Source organism: Lepidochelys olivacea, assembly GCF_965140295.1.
Source record: "Lepidochelys olivacea isolate rLepOli2 genome assembly, chromosome: 24".
In the NCBI taxonomy this organism is placed as follows: Eukaryota; Metazoa; Chordata; order Testudines; family Cheloniidae; genus Lepidochelys; species Lepidochelys olivacea.
Genome location: NC_140434.1, coordinates 11,358,195 through 11,374,217, shown reverse-complemented (window position 1 = coordinate 11,374,217; position 16,023 = coordinate 11,358,195). Strand labels below are relative to the sequence as shown.

Below are 16,023 nucleotides of genomic sequence, written 5' to 3'. Positions count from 1 at the left end.
ACTGTCCCTCTCTTTATGGTCCAGTAAACCTTTGAAAAGCTTCTCTCTTAAAGTGCATTGATCCTGCTTCAACAAGGATGAAGGTTTCCTGGGGGTGGTGTCTCCATCAGCCGTTGATAGTTTAGTCTTCGCCTCTTCCCCTTGTTCACTGAATGGCTTTGTTACCTTTCATGTAAATGTAGCTTCATTGTCTCTGCCTGGTGATGAGGCTGGTTAGACAAGTGAATACACAGTCGTTTATGGTCTAGACATGCTGACTCCCCAACCACCAGGTGAGATTTAATGGTTCTAGGTTTCAGAGTGGTAGCCGTGTTAGTCTGTATCAGCAAAAACAACAAGGAGTCCTTGTGGCACCTTAGAGACTAACAAATTGATTTGGGCATAATCTTTCGTGGGCTAGAACCCCAATTAACAGTAGGATACCAAGGGAGGAAAAATAACTTTTATAGTGGTAATGAGAGTGGCACATCTCGTTAGACTGACCTCACACTTGGTAGGGCAACTCCCATCTTTTCATGTATGTATACCTGCTCCTGTATTTTCCACTCCATACATCTGATGAAGTGGGTTCTAGCCCACGAAAGCTTATGCCCAAATAAATTTGTTAGTCTCTAAGGTGCCACAAGGACTCCTCGTTATTTTTGAATGGTTCTGTTTACAATTCCATTGTCACCAGTCACCTGCTTCATTGGTATGCAAGCCCTGGGCAGACCTGTTTCTACTTTGTTCAAATACAGACTTTAAAACATAGTCTCAAGGGATGTTCATAACTCTTCATGCAGCTTTGTCACATCTATTCTACAATGATAGTATTGACCTGTGCATTAGTAGTTTTCAGATGATACCCCACAAGGATAGTTTGATCCGTGCTGTGGGCGTAGGGCAGAGGTGGGCAAACTACGGCCCGCAGGCCACATCCGGCCCACAGGACCCTCCAGCTTAGCCCCTGAGCTCCTGGCCTGGGAGGCTAGCCCCCGCCCTGCCAGCCTCAGCGCACCATGCCACGCTCTGGGTGGCCGAGCAGTGCAGTTGCAGAGCTGCAGCCTGACCCAATGCCCTGGGCGTCACAGCTGTAGCGCTGCCAGCCACCGGTGCGCCAGGCAGCGCTGTGAGGGGGCAGGTGGGTGGATAGGGGTCGGGGGGGGTCAGAGGGCAGGGAACAGGGGGTTTGGATGGGGCAGGGGTCCCGAGGGGGGGGGAGTCAGGAATGAGGTGGGGATCGGATGGGGTGGCAGGGGTGGGGGATCTGAGGGTGGTCAGGGGACAGGGAGCAGGGTGTGGTGGATGGGGCAGGAGTCCCAGGGGGGCCATCAGGGGACAGGGAACAGGGGGGTTAGATGGGGCAGAAGTCCTGGGGGAGCTGTCAGGAGGCGAGAAGCGGGGGGGTCGGATAGGAGGCGGGGACCGGGCCACACCTGGCTGTTTGGGGAGACACAGACTCCCCTAACTGGCCCTCCATACAATTTTGGAAAGCCGATGTGGCCCTCAGGCCGAAAAGTTTGCCTGCCCCTGGCGTAGGGTGTGAATACAGGGGTACGTAGGGTCACAACCCCATCCCTGCTTTCTCTCCCCATATCCACTCCCTGGTTCTGGGCCCAGCAGGGTAGATGGGGGCTGTGGAGATGATGGAGTCGACAGGGAGATGGGGAGGAACAGCTGCTGGGCAGAGCTGGGCAGGCCAGAAGAGGAAGTTGGTTAGCAGGATCCCCATCTTAGAATCCTAGAATATCAGGGTTGGAAGGGACCTCAGGAGGTCATCTGTCCAACCCCCTGCTCAAAGCAGGACCAATCCCCAACTAAATCATCCCAGCCAGGGCTTTGTCAAGCCTGACCTTAAAAACTTCTAAGGAAGGAGATTCCACCACCTCCCTAGGTAACACATTCCAGTGTTTCACCACCATCCTAGTGAAAAAGGTTTTCATAATATTCAACCTGAACTTGAAGACCACTGCAACTTGAGACCATTACTCCTTGTTCTGTCATCTGCTACCACTGAGAACAGTCTAGAGCCATCTTCTTTGGAACCCCCTTTCAGGTAGTTGAAAGCAACTATCAAATCCCCCCTCATTCTTCTCTTCTGCAGACTAAACGATCCCAGTTCCCTCAGCCTCTCCTCATAAGTCATGTGTTCCAGTCCCCTAATCATTTTTGTTGCCCTCCGCTGGATGTTTTCCAATTTTTCCACATCCTTCTTGTAGTGTGGGGCCCAAAACTGGACACAGTACTCCAGATGAGGCCTCACCAATGTCGAATAGAGGGGAATGATCACGTCCCTCGATCTGCTGGCAATGCCTCTACTTATACATCTCAAAATGCCATTGGCCTTCTTGGCAACAAGGGCACACTGTCGACTCATATCCAGCTTCTCGTCCACTGTAACCCCCCTAGGTCCTTTTCCGCAGAACTGCTGCCTAGCCATTCGGTCCCTAGTCTGTAGAGGTGCATGGGATTCTTCCATCCTAAGTGCAGGACTCTGCACTTGTCCTTGTTGAACCTCATCAGATTTCTTTTTGGCCCAATCCTCTAATTTGTCTAGGGCCCTCTGTAACCTATCCCTACCCTCCAGCGTATCTACCTCTCCTCCCAGTTTAGTGTCATCTTCAAACTTGCTGAGGGTGCAATCCACACCATCCTCCAGATCATTAATGAAGATATTGAATAAAACCGGCCCAAGGACTGACCCTTGGGGCACTCCACTTGACACCGGCTGCCAACTGGACATGGAGCCATTGATCACTACCCACTGAGCCCGACAATCTAGCCAACTTTCTATCCACCTTATAGTCCATTCATCCAGCCCATACTTCTTTAAGTTGCTGGCAAGAATACTGTGGGAGACCGTGTCAAAAGCTTTGCTAAAGTCAAGGAACAACACGTCCACTGCTTTCCCCTCATCCACAGAGCCAGTTATCTCGTCATAGAAGGCAATTAGATTAGTCAGGCATGACTTGCCCTTGGTGAATCCATGCTGACTGTTCCTGATCACTTTCCTCTCCTCTAAGTGCTTCAGAATTGATTACTTGAGGACCTGTTCCATGATTTTTCCAGGTTTCAGAGTAGCAGCCGTGTTAGTCTGTATTCCCAAAAAGAAAAGGAGTACTTGTGGCACCCTGGAGACTAACCAATTTATTTGAGCATAAGCTTTCGTGAGCTAGAGCTCACTTCATCGGATGCATAAAGTGGAAAGTACGGTGAGGAGATTTTATATATACACACAGACCATGAAAAAATATACATTGTAAGGAGAGTGATCACTTAAGATGAGCTGTTACCAGCAGGAGAGTGGGGTCGGGGGAGAGAAAACCTTTTGAAGTGATAATCAAGGTGGGCCATTTCCAGGAGTTAACAAGAACATCTGAGGAACAGTGGGGGGGGGGGGGGAGGAATAAACAAGGGGAAATAGTTTCACTTAGTATAATGACTCAACCACTCCCAGTCTCTATTCAAGCCTAAGTTAATTATATCCAATTTGCAAATTAATTCCAGTTCAGCAGTCTCTTGTTGGAGTCTGTTTTCGAAGTTTCTTTCTTGAAGGATACTCACTTTGAGATCAGAAATCAAGTGACCAGAGAGATTGAAGTGTTCTCCGACTGGTTTATGAATGTTATAATTCTTGACATCTGATTTGTGTCCATTTATTCTTTTATGTAGAGACTGTCCAGTTTGACCAATGTACATGGCAGAGGGGCATTGCTGGCACATGATGGCATATATCACATCGGTAGATGTGCAGGTGAACGAGCCTCTGATAGTGTGGCTGATGCGATTAGGCCCTATGATGGTGTCCCCTGAATAGATATGTGGGCACAGTTGGCAACAGGCTTTGTTGCAAGGATAGGTTCCTGGGTTAGTCGTTCTGTTGTGTGGTGTGTGGTTGCTGGTGAGTATTTGCTTCAGATTGTGGGGCTGTCTGTAGGCAAGTACTGGCCTGTCTCCCAAGATCTGTGAGAGTGATGGGTCGTCCTTCAGGATAGGTTGTAGATCCTTGATAATGCGTTGGAGAGGTTTTAGTTGGGGGCTGAAGGTGACGGCTAGTGACATTATGTTATTTTCTTTGTTGGGCCTTTCCCGTAGTAGGTGACTTCTGGGTACTCTTCTGGCTCTGTCAATCTGTTTCTTCACTGCAGCAGGTGGGTATTGTAGTTGTAAGAATGCTTGATAGAGATCTTATAGGTGTTTGTCTCTGTCTGAGGGGTTGGAGCAAATGCGGTTGTATCGTAGAGCTTGGCTGTAGACAATGGATCGTGTGGTGTGGTCTGGGTGAAAGCTAGAGGCATGTAGGTAGGAATAGCAGTCAATAGGTTTCCAGTATAGGGTGGTGTTTATGTGACCATCGCTTATTAGCACTGTAGTGTCCAGGAAGTGGATCTCTTGTGTGCACTGGTCCAGGCTGAGGTTGATGGTGGGATGGAAATTGTTGAAATCATGGTGGAATTTCTCAAGGGTTTCTTTTCCATGGGTCCAGATGATGAAGATGTCATCAATATAGCGCAAGTAGAGTAGGGGCATTAGGGGACGAGAGCTGAGGAAGCGTTGTTCTAAGTCAGCCATAAAAATGTTGGTATACTGTGGGGCCATGCGGGTACCCATAGCAGTGCTGCTGATTTGAAGGTATACATTGTCCCAAAATGTGAAATAGTTATGGGTGAGGACAAAGTCACAAAGTTCAGCCACCAGGTTTGCCGTGACATTATCGCGGATACTGTTCCTGATGGCTTGTAGTCCATCTTTGTGTGGAATGTTGGTGTAGAGGGCTTCTACATCCATAGTGGCCAGGATGGTGTTTTCAGGAAGATCACCGATGGATTGTAGTTTCCTCAGGAAGTCAGTGGTGTCTCGAAGATAGCTGGGAGTGCTGGTAGCGTAGGGCCTGAAGAGGGAGTCTACATAGCCAGAGAATCCTGCTGTCACTGGTTGAGTCATTATATTAAGTGAAACTATTTCCCCTTGTTTATCATAGAATCATAGAATATCAGGGTTGGAAGGGACCTCAGGAGGTCATCTAGTCCAACCCCCTGCTCAAAGCAGGACGATCCCCAATTAAATCATCCCAGCCAGGGCTTTGTCAAGCCTGACCTTAAAAACTTCTAAGGAAGGAGATTCCACCACCTCCCTAGGTAACGCATTCCAGTGTTTCAGCACCCTCCTAGTAAAAAAGTTTTTCCTAATATCCAACCTAAATCTCCCCCTCTGCAACTTGAGACCATTACTCATTGTTCTGTCATCTGCTACCACTGAGAACAGTCTAGAGCCATCCTCTTTGGAACCCCCTTTCAGGTAGTTGAAAGCAGCTATCAAATCCCCCCTCATTCTTCTCTTCCGTAGACTAAACATCCCCAGTTCCCTCAGCCTCTCCTCATAACTCATGTGTTCCAGTCCCCTAATCATTTTTGTTGCCCTCCGCTGGACTCTTTCCAATTTTAACACATCCTTCTTGTAGTGTGGGGCCCAAAACTGGACACAGTATTCCAGATGAGGCCTCACCAGTGTCAAATAGAGGGGAACGATCACGTCCCTCGATCTGCTGGCAATGCCCCTACTTATACATCCCAAAATGCCATTGGCCTTCTTGGCAACAAGGGGCACACTGTTGACTCATATCCAGCTTATTGTCCACTGTAACCCCTAGATCCTTTTCTGCAGAACTGCTGCCGAGCCATTCGGTCCCTAGTCTGTAGCGGTGCGTTGGATTCTTCTGTCCTAAGTGCAGGACTCTGCACTTGTCCTTGTTGTTATTCCTCCCCCGCCCCCGCTCCTCCCTCCCCAACCACTGTTCCTCAGACATTGTTGTTAACTCCTGGAAATGTGCTGGAAATGGCCCACCTTGATTATCACTTCAAAAGGTTTTCTCTCCCCCCACCCCACTCTCCTGCTGGTAATAGCTCATCCTGAGAGATCACTCTGCTTACAATGTATATTTTTTCATGGTCTGTGTGTATATATAAAATCTCCTCACTGTACTTTCCACTTTATGCATCCGATGAAGTGAGCTCTAGGTCACGAAAGCTTATGCTCAAATAAATTGGTTAATCTCTAAGGTGCCACAAGTCCTCCTTTTCTTTTAATGATTTTTCCAGGGACTGAGGTGAGGCTGACTGGCCTGTAGTTTCCAGGATCCTCCTTCTTCCCTTTTTTAAAGATGGGCACTACATTAGCCTTTTTCCAGTCATCCGGGACCTCCTTCGATCGCCATGAGTTTTCAAAGATAATGGCCAATGGGCTCTGCAATCACATCTGCCAACTCCTTCATTGTGACCAGGCAGCGGGGCCCCAGGGGGAGCAGCCAGAGGGACAGATTTAAATTCCATGGCGAAGAGGCCCCCTGCCCCACCAGACAGAGGCCCCACTGATCATGGTGAGGAGGCTGGTAGTGCCAAGTCCAGTGTGGCCCTCCCAGCTGACTCTATGGGACCTGGGAGAGATGGGGGCTCCGACTGTGGGCTGGGCCCATACCCCAGCATTCTGCAGCAGGGCCTTGGGGCTTTCAGTGACATCCCTTCCTTTGTTTTCTTTGTTTCTAGAGCTGCTGGCCTGCCTGAGAAGTACTGTGCCCAGGTGGAGCGCCGAGCCCTCGTTGGGCCAGCCTCCGTGCACTGAGGGTCTCCAAGGCAGCATTGCCTAGCCCAACCTGGCTCCACCGCACAGAAAGGAATAGCAGCCCAGCCTCGCCAGGGGCTTAGATTGTATATTTTGTTAGTTTCTGAGAGTATGTTTTTTGAATAGAGATATTTATGGAGGTGTTGGTGTCCTTCGCTTTACTGTGTCCCCAAACCAACCCCACCAGGGAAGGTGGGAACAGCATCCCCTCTCCAGCTCGACCCAGCTCTATGGGCTGTGGAGAGTGGCTCACCCATGCTCCCCAGGTGAGAGGGACGCATTAGAGGGTACCTCCCCTCCGCTTCCATGGAGGGGCTTATGTCAGGTCCTGGACATGGGTGGTCCAACCACAGGCTTCCTGGGTTACTGTGGGCAAGGTACATGGGCATTTTCTTCACTGTGCTACAGTCCTTAGCTCAGTTACATGGGGCTGCTCAGCCAGCTTGCAGCTTGTGGCCAGAGCCAGACCAGCCAGTCACTGGCAGCAGGGAAAAATCCCGGCTTGATCTGTTCCCATATCCCCATGTCCATCAGTATAGAATGCTAAAGGCTAGAGTTGTGCGCTGATGTCTGAGAAGAGCAAGAGAAACCATACGCTCCTGGAAACCCTGCTGGGCCCCTGCCCTCCAGACGGCATCGGCTCCAGACCCCGCTGGGCCCCTGCCCTCCAGACGGCATCGGCTCCAGACCCCGCTGGGCCCCTGCCCTCCAGACGGCATTGGCTCCGGACCCCCAAACAATTCTTTGGACAGAGTTAGATACAGCGCAGGTGGGTCCCTTCCTTGGCTTGACTGAATTGATGGCTCTCAGCTCAGTTCCAGGTCCCCTAGCATCAAGCAGCGCTCCCTGGACTTTAATAACCCTTGTCATTAAAGCTGGATGAACAGTGTAGCAGCTGCCAGAACACCATCAAGAACTCTCAACAGGTTCATTCTCCCAGTACACCCTGCCCTTGGCTCCCGATTCCCACTTCGATGGCTGACAGTCCCCGCACAGTCCCACCACCCGTCCTGCATGCAGTATTGGCTCTGTAGTGCTGTAGGGATTGGTGCTGAGAGCAGCACTAGAGTTAAAGTTGAAACCGGATTTTCCTTTGCAGTCTAGTTCTGTTCTGCTGTCAGTGTTTTTTGGAGCAAATTCTTGATGTATACTCTGAGAACGACATATTGGAGGGAGTCACATTGCGTGGGGAAATGGACTGGCGCCAAGTACAGCAACAGCAGAAAATCCCTGAGTATGGATAGATTGCTCCCAGCTGTGCTACACAGGAGTGCCAGGAGCCAGTGTGTCAGGCACAGCAGCGTACCCCACAGAGAGCTTTCTCCAGAAGAATCACTGTCAGAGGCAGGAAAATTTGCCTAACTGAAGGCTCCAGGCACCCATATCCCTGGGACAGAAGTTTCTCCAGCTGCTCCTCCCACCTCATACAACAGCATCTGCCTGAACCCCAGAGGTGATAAACCTTGCTGTTACAGAGAGACTCTGGGAGGGAGGAGGAGGGGGAAAGGAGGAGAGAGAGAGCAAGCGGGGAATGGAAAGATGAGAAAAATCACCGGAGGGTCTTTGGTAGAGGGAGGCACAGACTGGCTTACCTCCCTCCTCTGGCTCCTGCAAGTCCAGCTCTGTCCCCATGTCCCAGAACTGCATGGTCCTATACATGGCGTCAGGGGCTGTCAAGGTTCCTTCCCCACCCTGAACTCTAGGGTACGGATGTGGGGACCTGCATGAAAACCCCCTAAGCTTATTCTTACCAGCTTAGGTTAAAAGCTGCCACCACCAAAGTGCTACACAACGAACAGGGGAAGTGCCCACTTGGAAACGTCTCCCCCCCACAGAATATCCCCCAAGCACTACACCCCCTTTCCTGGGGAAGGCTTGATAAAAATCCTCACCAATTTGCATAGGGGAACACAGACCCAAACCCTTGGATCTTAAGAACAATGAAAAAGCAATCAGATTCTTAAAAGAAGAATTTTAATTAAAGAAAAAGTAAAAGAATCACCTCTGTAAAATCAGGATGGTAAATACCTTACAGGGTAATCAGATTCAAAACATAGAGAATCTGTCTAGGCAAAGTTACAAAAAGACACAAAAATAGGAATATACATTCCATTCAGCACAACTTATTTTATCAGCCATTTAAACAAAACAGAATCTAACGCATATCTAACTAGATTGCTTACTAACTTTCTACAGGAGTTCTGACCTGCATTCCTGCTCTGGTCCCGGCAAAAGCATCACACGGACAGAGAGGACCCTTTTTTTCTCCCCCCCGGCTTTGAAAGTATCTTGTCTCCTCATTGGTCATTGGTGCCAGTGAGGTTATCTTAGCTTCTTAACACTTTACAGGTGAAAGGGTTTTGCCTCTGGCCAGGAGGGATTTAAAGGTGTTTACCCTTCCCTTTATATTTATCACAGGGGTGGGCTGAGATCTCAGCTAGTGGGGCTGCCTCTCCCTCTCTGAGTGTATGGCATCGGACATGGAGCTCAGGGCTTGTTCTGCTGAATAATTCAGAGCAGCGTGATGGACCCAACAGATCTGAGAGCGTGTGAATCTCTACCGTGCCTTGCGGGCCTCAATCAGCACAGGGGCCTCAGAGAGGCTGTGTGCCTCTCCTGTGCAGAGGCAGATGGGGACAGATTGGCAAAGGCTAGAGCAGCCTGAGGGCTGCCCTAAGTAATAGGCTTTCTAAGCATTGTGGCAGCAGAGGTTAGCTGGGGTGCAAGACTCCGCAGGCCATGTCTCCTGTCCCTGAACGCTCCCTGTACCAGTGGTTCTGAAGGGGTGGCACAGAGCTGGGAGATCCAATCCTCTTTGCACAGCTTAGCAGGGGCAACGTATCCCCAGAGCGAGAGTGAATCCCCTGCATGGGGGAAGTAGGCCAGGCAATTCTTCCCAGAGCCCAAAATGTCCCAGACCTATCTGTTACAACAGGACAGGGAATAAGGCCCAGCTGACACCCGCCCAGAGGAGAGCATTGAGGTTGTCTGGCCTAGGAGGGCAGGGACTGTGTGTGATAGAAGAGGTGCTGTGGGAAGTCCGTGGCTTTAGAATAGGTTCTGTGGTGCTGGGTGTTGTATCATTGTTCCTTCGGAACTCGAAGTGCTTTTCCAGAAGCATTTACGTATGAATAGTCCCAGGCCCCGTACCATCTTGTGACCTCTCACGAGCAGACCCTCCCCAGCAGGAACTGTGCAAGAATTAATTCCTCAGTAGGAGATTCCCTCAACCCTGTACGTTGTCGGAGACGTCAGAGCCAGACGCTCAGAGACGTGTGCACCAAGCGTTCCCAAAGAAACCCAGACGAAACAGCTACCTCCCTGAATAGGCTTAGCCCACTGACTAAGAGCCAGCGCGCTAACCTGTTGTACCACAGCCATGGTTTGCGAAGATAATGGGAGGAAGCAGGTGGTGCGAGGCTTGTCGCTGGCTTTTCTCCAGGAGGCTATTGCTGCATCCAGGCAGAGTTTGTAGAGAACTCTGTAAACGGTACAGCTTGGAGAAAATATTTACACCAGGGCTTGGTGTAAACTGGAGGGTGGGGAGGTGGAGGAATGCCAGCTCTTTGAGGGGGATATCTCAGCCAGACCATTAGCAGCACATTACGATAGGGACCATGAGCAGCGGTCCGTATCCCCCCACCCAACCTCAGCTTCAAGTTGCGCAGTGCCGCATCGTGCAGGTGCCTCTCTGGGCTCCACAGCTCAGTTTGGGCCGAGTTTTGCTCTTACAGCAGGGATTCAACCACTTTGTTAATGTGAAAAGTGCGAATAGCCTTCAACATGACAGCACGTGCTCTGAGTGTGGAATGGGTTTTCTGAGAATGTACCACAACATCTGTTAAATAGTTTGAATAAAAACTAATTAAAAAGGGATCCTCTAAGATTCTGAGAATCCTATGTCAGACCTTTTCTGTCTGAGATGATCTGAACAGAATAACTCTAACTCTTCCAACTTCCCAGAATCATAGAATATCAGGGTTGGAAGGGACCTCAGGAGGTCATCAAAGACTTAGGATGCACTGAAATCCCCACACTGACCATGTTTCCAGCCACGTTTTAGAGGCAATGGCCATTTTTGACATTGCTCAGAGTGAAAGTTTCTCCTTCAGCAGAGGCTGGCCTATAGCCTGTCAGAGAATGCCATGAGCTGCCCCATTTCAGAATGGGCTGCCATCTTTTATTGTTCTCAATAGGGCCGAAGCTCCAGGTGCCCTCAGCAGATATGTCCACTGCCTCCATTTGCTGGCTCTTTGCAGGGCTCCTGAATCTGCTTCCGAGCAACACAGGATGCTGCTACCGTTTTCACTGCTGGAAGCAACAGCAGCTAGGAGCCATTTTGAAAGAGAAGTCTTCACAGAAGATCAGGGTTGGAAGGGACCTCAGGAGGTCATCTAGTCCCACCCTCTGCTCAAAGCAGGACCGATCCCCAACTAAATCATCCCAGCCAGGGCTTTGTCAAGCCTGAGCTTAAAAACCTCTAAGGATGGAGATCCCACCACCTCCCTAGGTAACGCATTCCAGTGCTTCACCACCCTCCTACTGAAATAGTGTTTCCTAATATCCAACCTAGACCTCCCCCACTGCATCTTGAGACCATTGCTCCTTGTTCTGTCATCTGCCACTTCTGAGAACAGCCGAGCTCCATCCTCTTTGGAACCCCCCTTCGGGTAGTTGAAGGCTGCTATCAAAGCCCCCCTCACTCTTCTCTTCTGTAGACTAAATAAACCCAGTTCCCTCAGCCTCTCCTCGTAAGTCATGTGCCCCAGCCCCCTCATAATTCGTGTTGCCCTCCCCTGGACTCTCTCCAATTTGTCCACATCCTTTCTGTAGTGGGCGGCCCAAAACTGGACGCAATACTCCAGGTATGGCCTCACCAGTGCTGTTTCTTGGAAGCTGATTTCATTTTGCAACCTCTGATGACCTTTGTTAAAAAAATAACAGCAAAAAGTGACCATTTCCTCTAATTATTTATCCTCTAAAACTGATGCAGGGTCAGAAACCTGTGTGCATGCGGATATGTGATTGCATTCAGGAGGTGCGGGAGGGAGAGAGAATCTCCAAAACTTTCTTTAGTGCAGGAATAGCAAGGGCAGCTGGGAATGCTCTACATGTCTCAGCCAGCAGGGACTCCTCCAAGAAATCTGGACTCCAGCCAGGCCTGCCTTTTGCCTGGGAGCAGCAGTGCAGGGGAAGTGTCTGGGAGGGGAGCATGCAGAGCCCTTGGGGATGCACTGCAAGAACGGGCAGGCCTCAGGCTCCTTATCTTTAGCTGAGGTGCATGGAGTCTTCTCTGCCCCAACACATGCCTATGGGCAGAGGCAGATAAAGATTTATTGGGGCCCTGGGCACAAAGAATATTCCCCCCACCCCATTCCCTGCTTCTCCCCTTCTCCCCAAGGCCCCGGCACCTGCCCTGGCCAGAAGCAGGGCCATGATAAGAGCTGTCTGGTGCGCCCAGAACCCTCTACCTGCCCAGCGCAGTGTGCCCTGGAGGGTAGGGACATGGGCTGGGGGCTGCTCTTGGGGCCCCTGGCCCCCCCACCCAGGGCAGGTGGAGGATCTGGGGTTCCTCACAGCTGCCCGGGCTCCCTGGGTGGCTCTTACCACAGCCTAAGGCAGTGGTCCCCAATATGCGTCATATGCCAACATTTGGGAGGGGTATGGCAAGGCCTGGGTCAGCCCCCATGGGGAGTGGGGAGGGAGCGTGCCCCAGTAACGGTGCCACTCCTGACCACGGCCCCAGCCACAGCTACAGCCCCACTCCTGGCCCCTGGCTCCCAACCCCCAATCCTGGCTCTGCCCCTACTCCTGGCTCTGGCTCCCAGAGGCATGCAGACTGGGTAAGCGGGGAGGGGGGCGGGCGGGCACCAAAAAAGTTTGGGAACTACTGGCCTAGGCCATATGTCCAATTTTGGCCCCGGTTTGGCCTCTTGCCAACTGATAATCAATTGGCAAGAGCAAATGAGATAAATGCCCAGTTTTGCCAAAAAGGGGATTGGGGGGCCGAGTGGCAGGGTTTGGGGGGGGGTGAGCAGTGGGACTTGGGCCAGGCCCACACAGGGAGCAAGGGGGTTGGGCCAGCTCCACTCGGGGGCTGGGGAGGGGCTTGGGCCAGCGTCTCATGTGGGGGCAGGCAAATATGGTCACCCTCCCATAGCCAGGCTCCAGCTTCTGGCCTGGCCAGGGTGTGGGGCCTCGGGGGAAGAGGAGGAGCAGGGGTAGGGGCCAGAGTTCTGGTGCTCTTGCGGGGTGCCCTCCAATTGGCTGGGGCCTTTGGGCAGGTGTCCCATGGGCCCGTGTGGTAATCCGCCACAGCCTAGGGGCGGCAGACAGCGCCACCCGGAAATAGACTGCCGGGCTCCAGGATCGTTCTGGAATCTCCAGGAGTAAAGATTAACCTTTAATTAAAGGTTATGTTGTGTGATGACACCTCCAGGAATACGTCCAACCAGCACTGGCAATCCCAGCCAGAAACAAGCACCATCTCGCGGCAGCAGGCCCAGCCCAGGCGCAAAGTGTGTGTGTGTGGGGGCGGGGGGGGGGCGTCCACCATTATTCCTCAGACTGGCCTCTAGGGTGAACACCACTTCTTGCTTCACTCGTGTGTGCCCCCAGAGTGCACACACTGTGTTCTCAGCCCTATGCACCCCCCGCTTTATCATCCATATAGCCAGCCCTGCTCCCAAGGGAGCCCCTCGTCCCCCTACTTTCTGGCCTGCAGGTCCCCCTGGGCGGGGTCTGTTCCCACACTGCTGCCTCACAGGGACTCTCCCGCAGCTCTTGCCTGGGCTGTTTGCCCTGTGAGCCACCCTTAGGCTGCAAGTTCCACCCCCAGCCCTGCGCCTGCCCCATTCCCAGGCTGTAACACCAGGGGTGCAACAGCTGATTCTCAGGTCCTGCCTTGTGGGGAGCTGCCAGCCCATGCTACTCAGAACCCCTTTAGGCCCCTCTGTTCATCCATTCAGCTGCAGGGCCCCCAGTCTCTGCTCCCCACAGGCTCTGTGCCTGGCCTGCTGGCCAGCCAGCCTGTGTCCTACTGCCACAGCTCCAGTCCTCTCCTGCTGCTGGGGCCCAGAGAACCCCTTCCTTAGTCTTATCCTCCTGCAGCCCAGGAGAGCCGTGGGTCTGCTCCCCCACGCCTGCTGACCTGCCCATGGGGAAGGGAGAAAAGCAGTGAATCTGCTGCTCAGCAGGTTGCTCTGAGTAACTGCTGCCTTTCTCTGGTGCTCCTCAGGCACCTGTCACGCTGGTGCCAATTCTCTGCACCCAGCCCAGCCAATTATACCAGTGCATTGGCTGCAGCGTCCCCACTCTGAGTCAACAGCTTTTCGTACCCACTCCAGCTCCCTTTGTCCTGGAACGGGATCCAGCAGCTCAGTGAAGGGACGCTCCCGGCTGGAATGAGAGGGCTCTGCCAGCCAAGGTCCCAAGGACAGTGCTGAGCTGGGGGAATACTGCTGCTGTCTGTGGGTGAGAACGGACCCAAGGGACAAAGATGCTGAATCTTGATTTAGGGTCTACAGGGACGCTGAGCTACTGGGTTCAGCCAGCCTAAAGGACGCTGCGCCTCTCTGCAGATCCCATGACATGGGACATGTTGCCGAGTGGTGCAAAGAGGGGGTTGGGCCCCAAGGCTCTGGGGTTCTAGTCTTGTCTCTGCCACTGAGCTTAGATTTATTTATCAATGTGCTTGCAGGTGACAGGAGATGAAGCCATAGGCAAGCTCTGAGGTTCCCATCAGAGCCTCAGGAGAGGAGACGCACAGCCTCCCAGTCCTCTGCCGCTACCAGCGCCTAGCACAGTCCAGCACTCGGCCTCATAAGCTCTACGGCAGTGGTCCCCAAATTGTGGGGCATGCCCCTATGGGAGCATGGAGGAAAGTTTGTGGGGTATAGGGAGGCTTGGGCCAGGGTTGCGGAGGGAGCACCACCCAGCCCAGCTCTGCTCTCTGCCCCGCCCCAGCCCCGCCCAGCCCCCAGCCGCAGCTCTACTCCTGGCCCCAGACCCACCCACAGCTGTGGCTCCAGCCTCAGCCCCCTTACCCCTGTCTGCACACCCCCCAGCCCCCAGGAGTGCAGCCCTACTCCTGGCCGCCCGGCTCCTGGGGGGCACAGGAGGCATGACATAAAAAGTTTGGGGACCACTGCTCTACGGTAACACAAATAAATAACTAATAACTGAGCTGTGCCTGGCTCTGGAGCACCTTGGGTCATAGAGGTCTGGGTCCCCAGGCCCGGCTGCAAGGCCCTGGGGGATTTCTTTGTGTCTGCTGCTGCTGGGGGGCTCCATGGGGGGTTCTGGTGAGGGCAGGAGGCCAGGACAGATTGTTGCTGAGCTCAGGATCCAGAAGCCACTCAGCCTTGTGGTGCAACAAGGAAGAACGCTGTGATGAGATTTTGTCAGCGGCCCCCCAGAGAGTGAAGCCCCATGAGCGTGAGCCTTGTGGAGGGGTGTGGAGCAGAGGAGCTGCCAGGGCATCCAAGCTGGGCGCGGCATTCCTCCCAACAGTCATTCTGGCTTCCCCACCTGACACTTCTCTTCAAACCAGATCTAGTCTGGGCTGGATAAATCACAGACACTGCAGAGCGTGTGGCTGGCTCAGAGCCTTCACGTGGATCCACCCCTCTAAGGGTTAAATCAGAAGACTGAGCTCGGTGCAGCAGATGACCCAGCGGAGTGTTAATAATCAGGCTGTGGCTGAGTCTGGCTGGAGGAGCAGGCCGGGCAGCACTGAAGAGGCTGGTTCCGCATCACTCACAAATGGGCGTGGGACCCATCTGGGAAACCACAGACCCAGGCTGTGCCCAGTGCCCAGGGCAGATGCTTTTACTGAGCAGGAGCTAGGTCTCAGTGCCTGTGCTGGCAGCGGGAGTGGACAAGGCAGGTGGATGGTGCTGCCATGGCCTGGATTGGCAGGGGCTGGAATTCAGGGCCTGTGAGTTAATGCCCAGGTGCAGGGTATCCGGGCTGGAGCCAAATCCTTGGATTCGGTGCCCCTGCTGGGGGCAATTCTGCACCAGATGCAGGAGGTTTTTACTGGATCTGATACACAAACAAAAGCTGTGCCCGGGTGGTTTATCTTCCGATTCAGATGAGGTCAATTTATCTCCCCACACACTCAGCTTTCGAGATGCCAAGGATCTTTGTATCCCAGCCTCAGAACTGCAGCGTGGAAACGGGAGCAAGGCGAAGCTGGGGATGCGGCTTGGTAGTTGGGAAGGGACCCTTGTGGGGTTGGTCCCCAGAGGAGCAGGTTAGGATTGGGGGATAAGCACGCTAGCTGGATGTTGCTGCTAAAATGTTCAGCTGTGAAGCAGTTAACTGTCATTTAAATTATCCGTAGATTTCAGAGACAACCCCCCACTTAAATGAACAGGCTGTTTTCACCTCTTTTGTTTCAGGCTCTCTGCAGGCTCAGGCTGT

General features: G+C 52.6%; 1 protein-coding gene across 3 annotated transcripts in view; it reads left to right on the top strand.

Annotated features, from left to right (window-relative positions):
- CFAP45 (cilia and flagella associated protein 45) overlaps nucleotides 1–16,023 on the top strand; it is a 62,023-nt gene that overhangs the window by 28,271 nt on the left and 17,729 nt on the right. For 2 of the 3 annotated variants that reach the window (XM_084614060.1, XM_084614058.1), the window contains one exon: nucleotides 6,522–6,736. The exons of the other annotated variant lie outside the window; for it this stretch is intronic. In XM_084614060.1, coding sequence (XP_084470186.1) covers nucleotides 6,522–6,597 — 76 coding nt within the window. In that variant the 3' untranslated portion in view covers nucleotides 6,598–6,736. Of the gene's footprint in view, nucleotides 1–6,521; nucleotides 6,737–16,023 lie in introns of those variants that run through there. 3 annotated transcript variants of the gene reach the window in all.